Raw genomic sequence first — 15,069 nt, 5'->3', positions numbered from 1 at the left:
TTCAACATCGTGACATCTTCCAAGCAAGGAGAAGAAGAAGAGGAGGAGGAAGAGAGGAAAGGAGGCATGCATGCATATCCCCAGCACGCAGCAGGAGGCTTTTGACGCCTAGCGGCTCGTCCTGGGTGGCCGACCGGATCATCATCCAGCCGGAGCAGGATCAAGGAGAAGCCGCGCTCATATCGCCGACTCGTCGCCCACCTCCCGCCCGCCGCATGTCGAGTGATGGTCGGCTTGGCTGGCCGGACGCCCCCCCGCTGCCCCCGGATCCCCGCGTGGTGAGCGCAGACCCCCACTCCCGGCGGAAAGAAGCCTCGACCCGGCTCTAGGGCTCCATATGGAAACGGAGGACCAGAATTTTAGGAAAAAGGCCAATCGTTTGATTGAAATTAGATTTTTGTTTTCTTTCTGATTATTTTTGCCCTATGCAATGAATGCATTTTTTTTACGTTGAATTCGGGCCTGAGAGGAAAAGAGGAAACGAATCAAGCGTTTTTTTTTCCTTATGCAATGAATGCATTTTTGCTTCGATTGGCCTGCTTTGTACGTCGCGAGGGCTTGACAGGTGCAGCATTTCAACGGTGATTTATTGGCCGGCTTTGACGTGCGTGTAAGCGGACAAACAGGTTGGCTGCACAAGCTCAGTCTGCGCTGCTTCTTTTTTTATTCTTATTTTGGAAAAGGCCGATAAAGAGGAGAGAGAGAGAGAGCGAGAGAGAGAGAGAGAGAGAGAGAGAGAGAGAGGATTTCCATCTTTCCCCGTCCTGCTCGTCGTTTTTTTTTTCTCTGCTGGCTGGTCCTCATCCAAACGCAACCATAAGGCTCCTGGCGCCTCATCGTCGTCCTCTTCCTCCTCCTCTTCGTCCTCGTCCCTCGTCCCTGTCCTCCTCGTTTTCCGCCTGGCTGAAGTCCCGCACGCCGTCAAATATTTACTTCTTGTACATCAAGCGGAAAGGGGGTCCCCCTTTCATGGAATGCGGAAACATGGGCCTGTTCGACCGCGGAGTGCAGATGCTGCTGACCACGGTGGGCGCCTTCGCGGCTTTCAGCCTCATGACCATTGCGGTGGGCACCGACTACTGGCTCTATTCGCGAGGGGTCTGCAGGAGCAAAAGCGGCAACGACAACGAAACCAGCAAGAAGAACGAGGAGGTCATGACGCACTCGGGGCTCTGGAGGACCTGCTGCCTGGAAGGTAAGTCCCTGGCCGGCACGTCCATAGGCTGACCCCAAGTCAAAACCAAGCGCCACGACGATCGACGTTTGGAGGGGAATGTTGTTGAAAGAACCTCCTGAACTTTAGGTGGGAAATTGACTTTTGGGGTCATTTATCAAAGCCCCAAGTCTATTCGTTTTCCAGGAGAGTGGCTAAAAGTTTGATGTGGCTGCAGTAATGGTACTTTTATCATCTCCAGTTTCCTAAACCGGATCCACTTGAAAATGATCCAAGTGGAATCGGCCCACTCTCGTTCACAATGGCCTTGCTAAGGACCGTTAACATTTGTAGAGGATTCAAAAACTTTAGGGGTGGGAAAAACCATCTAAACGGGAGGAATTTGGATGCAGAGGAGCTTTGTCTTTCGGGCCAGAGGACCGATTGTTAAAAGTTCCGGGCCCAAACAAACCTGCTTGTGTTGGACTCAAGTCAAAATCAATTGTGTTCTTGACAGACTTTTTGTGAGAAGTGTGAGTGGTGTAATCCTGTGACCCGAGGCTGTGTGTTTGATTCCCACCAGTTGTGTTGTTGTGTGCACAGAACAAATCAATGGGGACACAATGCTGCTGCCTTGTGTGAGCACACAGCCACAAACCAACACGGACTAGCCACTGTGGCAACTACTGCAGTGACTAGCATAGCGTTAGCATAGCCACTCATGACTCCATTTGTATAGTGAAGCACTTGTGTGGCAACTAGAGTAACAACTAGTGACTAACGTAGTGACGAGCATAAACGCTTCCACCGGTGTAGCAATTACACTAATCGCTAGTTTTCCAATTAGTAAAGTAACTGACAAGTATCTTAGCAACTAGTGATTATTATAGTGAATAGTCTCCGGTGTAGCAACTAACATAGCGATAATCATATCTAGGCCGTATGGTTGAGACGTTATCGTGAGCTAAATCATGTAGATGCTAAAGCTAAGCTATTTGACAGTCTAATAACAGCACAGTGCAAAAAACCCTCCCGAGCCAACTAGAGCGTATCACCTTCATCCTCAGAGTTAGTGAATGAGTCGACCTCACTCTGGCCTCCATCTGTTAACAGCCCCTGATTATGACTTTCCTTTCCATCAGTGAAAAGCATCTCTGGCGTTTGCATGTGATTGCCGGGTTTCCTCGGCTGAAGTGCAACGCCGCCGCGCCACGATCGGAGACGAACCCGCCGGTAATTACGTGCCCATTGTGGCGACCACTTGGTTGTATGTAATCACAGAGTGGCATCGCCGTGGAGTAGAGGCCCTCCAGTGCACTTCAACTCGCCGTCTTTTCTTAGCACGTCAACATTTGCTAGCAAGAGAAGTCTTCATGGCACGATAGCATCAAAAAAAAAAAAAAACACAAAATGGAAAAACAGGCCCACCAGTTACTGAATCAGTGACGATTGCTTAGAATGTAAGGAATTAAACAATTTACAAAGAAGGCGGTCACTTCTGCTCAGTGAGCTGCCGTAACGTTAGTCGTTCTCCGCTGACGATAAAGAATAATTGAGCCAATCTTTGGCTGTTCCCTCTGCTGTTTAGCATTTAGCGCCTCAATGCTGTTTTGCATTGTGGGTTAGCACTAAGCTAGCTGATTTGCGTCTTTTCACTGTCACAGTGCGAGCGTTTCATAAGCGACATGCATACGGGAAGTTACTCAGTTCTGGGAAAGACTGGCGCTCCACAGTGAGACGGAATGTGGGCCAGTCCGGGAATTCGGTGGATGATGTCATTTCCAGTCCAGTGTGCCTGTTCACGCCCTCTCTGTGCGTGAGTGTGTGTATGTGCGTGCGTGTGTGTGCGTGTGTGTGTGTGTGTGTGGGCACGCCATGCCAGCGTAGTGGTGCTAGGGTAGAGGATGAATTTTTAATGAGTAGCAGCGTGGCTGGCTCAGATCGCTTTCCAGGACGACGAGGCGCTCATGATGGCAGCAGCAACAGGGAGCATTTTTCACCTGGAAATGAGCGAGTGTGTGCATGTAACTTGATGTGACTGTATTGTTGCTGTGACATTTTCTCCCGGCCGGCCGGCCGGCGCTGGTGTGGTGTCAGCGTGTGCGCCTCTCATGTGTCATAGGGTTACATCATCACCGTCATCATCACCACGAGGATGACATAAGCAGCAACGTACTCGGTCAAAAGTATCAGGACAGCCCTTTTCATCCCCTTTGGTGTCCCAATCCGTTTGTCCACATTTTCTTCACTTTGCATTGTACTTGTTGAAGGTGTCCCAATTCTTTTAATGATAAAACTTGTTTTCCTCACTTTCACTGCCTGAAAATGTCCCGATACTTTTTTACTGTCTGTAGGTATCTTAATACCTTTTATTATTTTAATTGCACTGACTTTTATTCCAAACTCTTCCCCAATACATTTGTCCTCCTCTTCACTTATGGCTTCCCAATGCTTTCGAGAATGAAAGTGTCGCTCTTCTCCACATTTGAGCGTTTGCCTCATAATTCCGTGGTGATGACATCATCACCAAGTCTCCTTTTTCTGGCAACATAATTGATCATCGGTCGTTAGTTGAGCGGGACGACACGTTTTGAAGGAGCTGCAGCGTGCGCCTTCACTCAACTGTCACATGCCGCAAGGTCGCTCACACACACACACACACACACACACACACACACACACACACACACACACACACACACACACACACACACACACACACACACACACACACACAAACACACACAAACCACTATGCTCATTAACTTTATAGACGTGTGTGTGTGTGTTTATGTTCTTTTCTTTTTGTGGACATTTTGGCTAGTCCATTAGAACGTGTGTGTTCTTGTCTTTTATTCTTATTGTGGCCTTGTTGGCCTACTTTTAGTGAGTTGACATTTTTGGTGAGTGGTGGAACACACAACAGGCATGCACACCATCACACACACTCAATGCACTTGAAAAGCTGTGCTCCATAACGGCGTATTGTACCAAACCCGAGTATCGTGCCATGCCTAGTATATTCTTGTCTTTGTTTAGAAGCAAAGAGGAGATGACATGTGGACACTCACTGAATTGACAATTGCCACAGTGGTGGGGGGGGAACTGCGCTTTGACGCAGCCACACTGCAACCATCGGCGTTTTCTTCCTACATTAAAGATTAGCAAGAAGAAGAAAAAAAAAAAAAAGAACCGCAGCGAAGCGCCACACTGAATACTGGATGTGTCCCCCTAACACACGCACTTGCACACCTCTTTGACCCTCGCTCACGCCGCTTCTCCTCTTTCTCCTGCTCACTGGAGATCAATAACCACAAATTAGTTCTTCCGAGGAAGGATGAGGAGCTTGTAGAGTTTGTTAAAATGTGTTTGTGTGTGGCGGGCCAGCACTTTGAATGCGTGTGTGGCTTTAAGAGGCTGGGCCAGAATGCGAGTGTAGCGTTAGCTGTTGGTCGTTAGCGACAGGCCATTAATTGGCTAAAGCTTAGCTTGTATGCACACTGAGTCACTTGCGGCCGTGTAGCGAGTGTCCGAATGTGCCGGTGACACGTTTCTTATGTGACTCTTTGTTCACGAAAGCAATTGAAGCGTGGATCCAAACACAGTGCAGCGTTGAGTGCTAATCGCTAATGATAACTTCTTTTGCCAGGGCTTGACTCGTCATCACATGAAAGCGTAAAAAGAGCCTCGCGGCTTACAAGTCAATGTCACAACTCATAATCCACAGCGGTGAAGCCGCAACGTCAACTTTTTGCACCGCCATCTTTGGGCTTTGGCTGCAGTTTTTTTGCACCTCGGCGAAGGTGCGGTAATTGGCAAAGATGGAGGAAGGTGACTTTGACAGTACGGCTCTTATCTGCTCTTTTTTTTTAAATGGGAGGCAGGAAAAAAAAAAAAGACAAGATACCCTCTGAGCAAGGCTGCAAAGTTGCTCGCGTGTTCGTTCTCTGGACCACGTGGCGTTGGGCAGCAGCCAATGGGAGGACGAGAAGTGCATGCTGGGAGTTTTAACGCTAAACCATCGGCGGTTTGCCTTTCGCGGGGGCCGCGTTCGTCTTTGTGCAAAGACTTTTGTTATCTCGGCCAATGAGCTTATCAGCCACGCCTGTGCCTGTGCTGAGCTCAGCACTTTTCAGGAACAAGCGCGTAGGGCACGGCGGCGGAATCTTTCAAACTTTACTTTGAGGCCTTTTTCAAAGATAAGGAAAAGTGTGAGCGCAGGCAAAAATGGCGCTCCACATCTCACTCGATGAAAATCTTCGTTAGTGGAATTACTACGCTTTTTTGAAAGCATAACGGCAGGCTGAATCTGTTTGTCATGTGATCAGAGTGTGTCCGCCATGTGTGAAAGACCACCATTTTGTCCTCTCTGCCTCTTTAACTCTTCATTTACATTGACATTACTTCGTAATTGACTTCTGGTTCAAAGTGACTTCTGCTGCTGATTGGGGGGGGGGGGCACAGGTAGTCTGCCGGTCGTCCCTTTGAAAGGGCGGCCGACCCGGCGGCCACCGGGCCTCGCTTTGTCGTTAGCTCCCTAATGTTTAATTCACAAGCGGCGCGCGGCAAAGACACCTTCAATGTGTTGCAGTCACGCTGCGTCAGCTTGAAAGCCACGCTAAGCCGCCTTTTACGCTGACGGCAAAGTATCCCCCCCCCCCTTTTTTTTTCGGACACTTTTGACAGAATGCGGGAGCCAAGGTGACCTGGCAACAATCCAGCTTCGGAAGTATTGATCTCATTGACGTGTCTACTCACCGATAAAAAGTCACCAAAAATTAATGTATGAAGAACAAGTCACCCCGTCATGTCAATCATTCAGTGATTGACCTATGACCCGGCAAGAGGGCGGAACGTAAAGAGAGAATCCAATTTACGTCACTTTCCACTTCTTTTGGGCAGAATTGCGTCACCATACTTTTGCCCGTGAACTTCTTTTGTGACTAACGAAGATGCTAACAGTTAGCTCAAATGGTAACGTTGCGTTGTTTGCTTCCTCGACTGCAAACCCATGGCAATGGCGTGTTTTCACTGGCCCCCGCTGAAGCGTGGCCTCGTTACGCGTAGAGACTGATAGCGGTACGTTGGGGGGGGGGGGGGGGGGTATTTCCTCGCTGCCCGGACGGGACGTTATCAAGATGAATGCGGTGATTAGACCAATGAATACGCTGTGATTATCAAGATGAATACGCCCATTAGGGGAGCTTCATTGCCCGATAAAAAGGGGCGGGAGGGGGGGGGGGGGGCGACATGGGACACGCATGAACACCATTAGAACGTGCGTGTGTGTCTTGTTCATGTGAATATGTGTGTGTGTTGTGACTAGTTATCAGACCCCTGGGTACAGATGCACCATGTGATCCCCTCCGCCTCGCAAGCTGTTACCATGGCAACCAAAGTGATGTCCACATGGCAACAGCTGCCGTAGGGAGCGCAGGGTAGTTGTGGTGGTGGTGGGGGGGGGGGGTCTATTTGGCCGGTGACGCATTCAGCGTCCGCCTGGAAAGTTTGTGAGAATTCCACCCACCGGAATCACTAAAGTGAAGTGGCCCTGAATCTCTCCGACATTTCCTCTCCTCCCACTCAGTGACCCCCTCCCCCTCCATTTACCTTTCCCATCATGCATCTGTTGGTGTCTCATCAACCTTTTTGTCTGGCTGATGTTTGATGACAGCGGCAAGCCCGGTTGTCTCACAGGACTTGTTTTTCATCCCACCTGCTCGGAAGCTGCGAGATAAACAGGAAGGCGGCTTTTCTCCGCCTCCTGCGACTCTCACTTGACTTTTTCGATGTGCTCCATCTGACGATGCGACGGTCGAATACAGATTGGTCACTTCTCCCGTGGCTTGCTTGCATAACGCTTAGCCAAGTCCCAGAGGTTACCCGTCGTGTTTGGAGGTAACTGGTTGGCGGCAGAAAGAAAGAGAACTTTTGTTCTATGGGCAAAGGTATTGGGAAACAGCTTGTGCCAGTGCTGTGTTTCAATACTTTTGGCCAAACTCCACATGCTTCGCCACCACTGCTCCCCCTCCCCTTCTGTGCTGCTGGTGGAGAGTTTTATGGCTGCATGGACAAGAGTGGACATGAGGGCATAGGGTTAGCACATAGTTCATTCACGCAACGTTTTAGGGGGGGGGGGTGGCTTTGAATTTATCCCACACTTGAGTGAAAGCGAATGTCTGAGGAGGAGGTGAGGTGGTGTGACTACTCAGTCATCTCACAGAACATGCTTGCGACTTTGGATGGATGGATGGATGGATGGATGGATGGATGGATGGATGGATGGATGGATGGATGGATGGATGGATCATTTCTTCCATTTGTTTTAGTAGACAAAAAAATCGCAATCACAGGCATGGATTCCCCCCATGAAAGCGAATGGAGCCAAAAACAAAAAGTCCAAATTGTGTTTTCTGGTACTCAAAGCATCGCAAATGTCTCAGATGGCGTCCATTTGAACATGCAAGTGAGAGTGCAGCCTTTTGGAGGATGCGCTTCAAAGCTGCAGGCTTGTCCAGCACTGCCCTTCAAAAAGAATCCGGGCCTCTCCTCTCGCTATTCTCTCGTCGCAACACTACCTGTGGATGGAAACCTTTTTAAATTGTGGACTGCACTACAATGATTTTTATAGTGTGTGAAGTTGGTTGAAAAACAATTCTGTCTCCACGATGGTTGCCAGGTGGGCATCACGGCCATGGATTTCCCCCTCTAATGTCCATGTGCTCATCACCATGGGGGTCCCCCTCCCCACACATTCCTGTTGCCATGGCAAACAAAATCTGCCCTCCTAATAAGTGGACGAGTTCACCCTTCAATATTTCTTCTGTTTTATTTTCATTATTTTCGTAATAAGCCTGTGAAATGAATTCCAAAATTTAATCGGCAGAAACTGAGAACAAACCGTGTAGCGTGTTGTCTTCACTGACCTCATCGGGATTTGCACAGAACAAAGTCGGGATCGGATGCCACTAGCGGAGGTGTCGGCCAAACGAGATCAGCGTCCGTTTGGCGGCACTCCAGCTCGCCACTGTTTACACGTCGCCACCTCCTGCCCACAAGTGTGTTGTGCAAAAAGTGCCATGCACAATAAGGTCGTTTCAGCCAATCAGAAGCCAGAAGAAAGTCACTTTCTGGGGGAAAAAAACCCAATAAGAACAAGTGGTATCAAGAAAAAGCTCATCAGCACTTGTTGTTGTTGACGTCTTTCCCATTTTTGCCTTCCCAGGAAACTTCAAGGGCATGTGCAAACAGATCGATCACTTCCCCGAGGACACGGATTACGAGGCCGACCCGTCCGAGTACTTCTTGCGTGAGTATGCACGCGCACACGCACAGGCGAACACACTTAGCTTGACTTTTCCCGGAAAGTGCGGCGCTTGTTGGCCGTGTTTCCAACCGGCGTTGGATGCCAGGATGGCGCTTGGCCGCCGCTTGCTTGCTCGCTCACTGGCGTGTGTGTTACACTCCAGTCAGTCAACACTGTGTCCATTGATTACTGCGCGGTGTGCAAACAAGACGGCGGCCCTCTTTCGCGCAGACTTCTTAACGGCTTCGCGGCAGTGGCGGGCGGCTTTGCGCAACTCAGGAGCTTGTCACCGTGGTTACCGTCCCCGTGCGGCTCGGGTGTTTGTTACCATGGCAACGGGGTCTGTTTTGCCGTGCTTTGTCCCCCGCTTTTTTCTCGTTCCCCATTTTTCCAAAGCTGTGTCACTGCTAATTAGGTTTTTTTTCCACGCATGATCAGAGGTCAAAGGTCGTCATCTTCAAGTGGCAGTTCCATCAATGTGCTTTGCTTGCACCACTGTGCTAGACTTGCGCTTGGCATGAAAATAGGGACCTGATAGTTTCGCAACATATTTTGAAGGGGTCTCAATTTTGTTCGTTTGTTGTCTGAAAACATTAAAAAATGACAGTCCTTGGAGATTAGGAGGGGGGTGCAAATTGTGGTTGGTAGCTGTGCGTGCGAGTCCGCTAGCTGAAGTGTCGCCAATTAGATGGTTTGACTTTGCGCTCTGAGCGCTGGCTGCCCATCTGGATACGCCAGAGTAGGCTAACAGCGCCGCTAATGATGCTAAGAACAACGGCGGAAGCGGCGCCGATGACAGCGGACCTTAACCCCTCCGTCCGCAACCTGATTGGACGAGAGAGCTCCCAGTGGCTGGCCAATTAGGACACTGGCGTCCATAAATATTTCAGCCTCCTTCTTTATGTGGGTCAGGCCGCCGTCACTTTCATGTCAGGACGCCGGCGAGTGTCAACGCAGAACACACACACACAGGGTCCATCCATCCATAACGTCATTAAAAATGAAGCCATATACATGTTGTCATTCAAGTCATGCTATGCTAAACATCAGTGCAGCCGAGCTTAAACATCATGCATGTAATCATGTCGAATTCAAAAGGAGGTCATGACATCATGACATTTCAATGTTGTGAAGAAAATCACATGATAATCATTTACACAATGACCAGCAAGGTGGCCTCCTCCTCTTCATTATCCTCCTCCTCTTTTTCCTCCTCTGCCATTACGCAACGTTCGGCATGTCACTCCAGGTGAAGGCCCGCCCGGAAGTGACATCACACATGGCCAAAAATGGAGGGGGGGCGCACCGTTAATGTCGCCACATTTCGTGGCGAGGAGTCAAAATAGGCACCGAGCAAACGCTGATCTGCCCACATACACATACAAAAACACACACTTGCACACGAGTCTTTCCTCGGTCTCGCTTTTGAAAATGGAATCAAAATGGAGAGAATTTCACTCGCACGATGCCCATCATGTCATGAAAAACAGATCTTACCATACAAACATCCTGCTACCGATGTCACAAACTAAACATCGTGTATTTTAAAAAATGAAATCACACTATATACAAAATAATGATGTCACATTAGTATCTGTCATGTCGCATGTCTGAGGATACAACATTTCATAAAAGGAGTCTGACACTCATGCACACGCATACAAAGAGCCCGAGTGTGTGTCGGCGCGTGTGCGTCTTTGCGTGCGTGCTTGTCGCGTGGCCCTTTGCCGCTCCAGCCGGGCTTATGTAAGGCAGCTGAGGCGCACCGAAGCGCCAGTGGCTTTTTAGATGATGGCGTGTGTGAGATCCCATCATGCACTACTCCGCCGGGCGAGGACGACAACGACGAGGAAGACAAGGAGGAGGCAAAAAAGAAACGCCCCGTTATGTAAGAAGTCCCTTCACAAAAGCCAAGACGCCCATCATAGGAAGAGAAATGCTGGTGTCTTCCGCAATACTTGCTCATGCTATGAAAATAAAGTTCGCAAAAGTGTAAATCTTTTGTTTGAAAAATTAGAAAATGTCAACTTTCTGCAGAAATGGTGTGAAAGATGGAAATTTGATCACATGTATCAGAATAAAATTCCATTTAATTAGACTGGTAAAAGTAAAACCCACTTAAGTTTATGGCATGTCAACTTTAAGGTCAATTTTTTTTTTAATTTATTGCCTAGTGACTGTGGGCCATCTGTTGCCTAGGAGACAAGGTGGCATCAGGATATCATAGATTTCACGCAGGCAACCCGAGCAGTTCCTGCGTGTCAGGCCCAGACCCGTCAATTTTATCAGGCCAGCTGAGGCCAGAGTCCAGTCTGCTTTGGGGCCGCAGGGTGATGGCAATGCAACAACTCATCAATACTGGCGGATAGTCTCTGATCAACTGCAAGCACCAACCCTACTTTAAAACCTTAACTCGAGTTTGAAACTAACTGCCAAAACCCTAGTTTATGACCCCGGTTTGAAGCGCTAATCCTAATTTGAAACGCTAACCCTCATTTTTGACCCCATTTTGAAGCGCTAACCCTAATTTGAAACCCTAACCCTAGTCTGTAGTTCTAAGCCTAGTTTATTAACCCCGATTTGGAACTCTAACCCTAGTTTTTTTACCCCTAGACCCCAATTTGTAACGTTAACCCTAGTTTATCAACCCGTTGACTCCAATTTAGAACGCTAACCCGATTTTTAAACCCATTGACCCCGAATTGGAATACGAACCCTAGTTTTTGACCCCAGTTTGAAGCATTAACCCTAATTTGAAACATCTTGGTTTTTTACTCTAATTTCAAACGCTAACCCTATTTGAAACACTGACCTTATTTTTGAAAACTTGAAATGCTAATCCTAATTTGAAGCACTAACCCTAGTTTTTGACCCCACTTTGAAGCTCTGACCCAAATTTGAAACACTAACCCTCGTTTTTGACCCAGGTTTGAAGCGCTAACTAATTTGAAACCGTAGTTTGAAACCGTAATGTATTCTTTTCTGTCAACAATAAGCGGTCACACAGGTGTCGCACCATGCCAGTGTCACACAATATGAGCCCACGGGTCGCCATGTTAGTCATTAGTTGCGTGGATCAATACGCGGCTGGCGGTAACCACTGCCGCCCGCATGTCCAGCGGGGGGGGGGGGGGGGGGCTTACTATGTGCACGCATGCGTTAGTCAGTGACTCACTCTGAATCTCCCGTATCATCGTCTTACCAAATGTGGGTCACCGAGTCAACGACGCACCTCATCTGAAGAGGGGAACGGGATGCCGTGTTTGTTTTGCGGCGGGCACGGGAAATCCTCCCGTCTGATGGGCTTCGTTGTCTCAGCCGGAGAAAGAAATGAAGTAGCCACCTGCCAATCAAGCAAGGGCAGACACCAAGCGCAGCTTGACTCATTCCTTGAATTTGCGCTGCTAACTGCTATTTTGAAATAGCTTCAAATATTTTTCTCATTTTCTCAGAAACTTTTTCTTTACACAGTGCAAAAGTGAGACAACTGTTGGCATTGTCAGCAATCTTTAGCTGCAGGTTTTTTTTTCTAGGTAAGGTTTTGAACTTTTGAACGACACTCAGACTTTATTCCAACTTTGTGCTGTTTTAAGATCATTTGGAATGATCTGTTATCTTATGTTTGGCTTATTCCACCGTGTGTGTTAAAAAAGAAGCAAAAGATCAAACCTAAATTTGTAGCACTGTACTGTGTCCAACTCTTTTTGGCTCTGGGATGCAATCATGAATCAAATGAAGGCAAAGTGACAGCGAGCATACGTGCGCCAGGCTCCCAAAACAGGCCCCTTGATATTCGATTCCGTTTTATGGCTGCCAAGTTAGCGCGGCGACTCTTTTGACCCCAACGTCACCACATTTTACTCACGTTAGTGATTAGCCGCTGCGCTAATGATGATGTCGGATGAGGTTTGAAGGTGGCTCCTGCGCCGCGGCCCGCCGGGCATACAAAACGTGCCAGAGCCCCGCGGTGTCCGGCCGCTAGCCCGCCCACCATCGACGCTGCTGCGTACCCAGGAGTGCCGTTACATAATGTCCTCACACACAAAGTATACGTCCTTGTGTTGATGGAGTATTTCACAGCCCTGACGGGGAGTTGATTGGGGTGTGGAGCAGATGCTGAGATGGATATTAATCTGCTTTTGTTTTTTTTTTTATAACTTCTCCCTCCTCCTTCTACCTTGAGTATATTTACACCAAAGGTTCCAGGAAGTTCTTCCTGGACCTTCTTTGTCTAGGAACTCTAAGAATTTAGTTTTATTGAACAATCCAATCCATTCTAATTATCAACATGAGCACAAAGTCTCAGAAGCACTTTCAAACAGGGTCTGCAATACTAGCTGGAACTGAATTTAGACACTAGTGGTTCCTAGTCTCAGGAGGTCAAGTTGTTTGTGTCTTGTGTTTATTTGCAGGTGCAGTGAGAGCGTCTAGCATCTTCCCCATCCTCAGTGTCATCCTGCTCTTTATGGGAGGTCTGTGCATAGCTGCCAGTGAGTTCTACAAGTCCAGACACAACATCATCCTCAGCGCGGGGATCTTCTTTGTGTCTGCAGGTCCGTTCTCAAACATTAACCCCAAAACACACTCAATCTAAAGCTCAACCTCATTGTATTCTAGCTTCTGTTGCCAGCTGGGAAGAGCAGTTGAAGCACCACGAGCTATTTGCTTGAGTTAATAGCTACTTCTTCTTTTGGGTTTTATTGGTGCATAGGCGCCACCAACTGGCTGGAGGTTGCAGGAACATGAAATACATAAACTGGTCATCTTGCTAGCTACTACTGATTACATGGTCAATAACGATACATCTTGGTATATCTTGCCTCAGCCCTCTGCACGGCGGTACAGACATTTTTCAAGCCATCGCTCGGCAAATTCTATCTTAAATTGTGAGCAAAAAATTTACAAACAAGCCTTAAATGATGAAATTCACAGCTAGAACAGATCAGTTTGTGAGAAAAAACTCCAAGCCACACGCTGAGTCTGTTTGGTGAATTCTGTTCTCTGCAGGCCTGAGCAACATCATCGGAATCATCGTGTACATATCAGCCAACGCGGGCGACCCGTCCAAGAGCGACTCCAAAAAGAACTCGTACTCGTACGGCTGGTCCTTCTACTTTGGGGCGTTGTCCTTCATCATGGCGGAGATGGTGGGCGTCCTGGCCGTGCACATGTTCATCGACCGCCACCGGCAGCTCAGGATCGGGACACGCTGCACCGACTACCTCCAGGGCTCGGCGGTGTCCCGGGTCCCGAGCTACCGCTACCGCTACCGGCGCCGCTCACGTTCCTCATCGCGCTCCACGGACCCGGTGCATTCGCGCGATGCCTCCCCGTTGGGCCTCAAGGCCTTCGGAGCGCTGCCCTCCACCGAGATCTCCATGTACACGCTACCGCGCGACACCCTCAAGTCTGGAGGGGCACCGTCCGCTAACGCCGCTTACAACTCGGAGCGGGATCACAACTTCCTGCAGGTGCACAACTGCATCCAAAAGGACGCCAAAGACTCAGCGCATGGGAACGCGGCCGCCAACCGGCGCACCACCCCCGTATGAGGGGGCGCCGCCCTACCCCGCTTATAGGACATATAATGTTTTCTGCATGACTACTCCGGAAGCTTCCAGAAGCTCGGAAGAGGTCAGAGCCACCCAGACAAACGCCTCCTTTATTTTTGGACTCATTGTTTTGCATTCAAACTGTGAATTGTTACAGCCTGACCTGTAACTTCTAGTAAAGCTACTATTAATATAAATATAAATATATATATATATATATAATATATATATATATATATATATATATATATATATATATATATATATATATATATATATATATATATATAATATATATATATATATATATATATATATATATATATATATATATATATATATATATATATATATATATATATACATTACTTTTATAAAGATTCATAAGAATAATCAAGAGATACCAACTACTTTACTGAAGCAAAAAAGACAACTATGAGTTAAGTGCTGTTGGTGACTCTTTTAGAAGCTTAGAATAATAAACTATTGTGATTTTTTTAATAGAAAAAAAAACTTGAAAATGTGAACGCGTACCAGAGAGTCCAAAACAAAGTGCATGCTATTAAAATTGCAGCAAAGTTGAGTTTTAATCATCCCAAAAGGGAAAAAAGCGACTTATGATTTTGTGTGTATTTATTGTTTTTTATTTCTTTTATGCTTTTGTGAGCCAAACCAAACAAAAAAAATGCTTCTTTTTTTTTAACATTAGTTTGATGACTATATAAATATATGCACACATACACACCTAATGTCCTTTCTTTAAAAAAAAAAAAAAAAAACTCACAGCCTTTGCCATGTTTTGTTTATCTTTTTGATTTGTAAGCTTCAACTGGAAACTCTTTAAATAGGTGCCAAAAGCCAACGATCCTTCTTCAACTTGTAATAAATGCCAATCCGAGGGCAGGGGGGGGTAATCAATCAACAGCGTGTGTGCCTCATGATGAATGCTTATTCGCTTCATGCTAACATGCTACATACTAACACATTGCAGGCCTCGTCTAGGGGGCGCTATGGCAGAATTTTCCAGCAAATGAAACAAGCCTATAACAAGTGAACCA

At 47.5% G+C, this 15,069-nt stretch overlaps 1 protein-coding gene across 1 annotated transcript; it reads left to right on the top strand.

Moving 5' to 3' along the window:
* The first annotated feature begins 969 nt into the window (after window positions 1-969).
* cacng2a (calcium channel, voltage-dependent, gamma subunit 2a) lies at window positions 970-14,181 on the top strand. The gene is made up of 4 exons (XM_085933962.1): window positions 970-1,195; window positions 8,379-8,462; window positions 12,872-13,012; window positions 13,467-14,181. Exons 1-4 carry the CDS (start codon window positions 970-972, stop codon window positions 14,009-14,011), a joined length of 996 nt encoding a protein of 331 aa, XP_085790088.1. The 3' UTR covers window positions 14,012-14,181.
* Window positions 14,182-15,069: the final 888 nt, after the last annotated feature.

The sequence above is a fragment of the Syngnathus leptorhynchus genome, chromosome 16, assembly GCF_054491065.1.
Source record: "Syngnathus leptorhynchus isolate UIUO chromosome 16, UIUO_Slep, whole genome shotgun sequence".
In the NCBI taxonomy this organism is placed as follows: domain Eukaryota; kingdom Metazoa; phylum Chordata; class Actinopteri; order Syngnathiformes; family Syngnathidae; genus Syngnathus; species Syngnathus leptorhynchus.
The sequence above is the reverse complement of the archived record's forward strand: the minus strand, read 5'-3'. Positions and strand labels throughout refer to the sequence as shown.

Bases quoted from the DNA above. Each gene is read 5' to 3' on its own strand.
- cacng2a (XM_085933962.1), top strand. From the start codon at position 970: ATGGAATGCGGAAACATGGGCCTGTTCGACCGCGGAGTGCAGATGCTG. The intron at 8,463-12,871 runs GTGAGTATGCAC...GTTTATTTGCAG, and splicing joins CCCGTCCGAGTACTTCTTGC to GTGCAGTGAGAGCGTCTAGC. The intron at 13,013-13,466 runs GTCCGTTCTCAA...TGTTCTCTGCAG, and splicing joins GATCTTCTTTGTGTCTGCAG to GCCTGAGCAACATCATCGGA.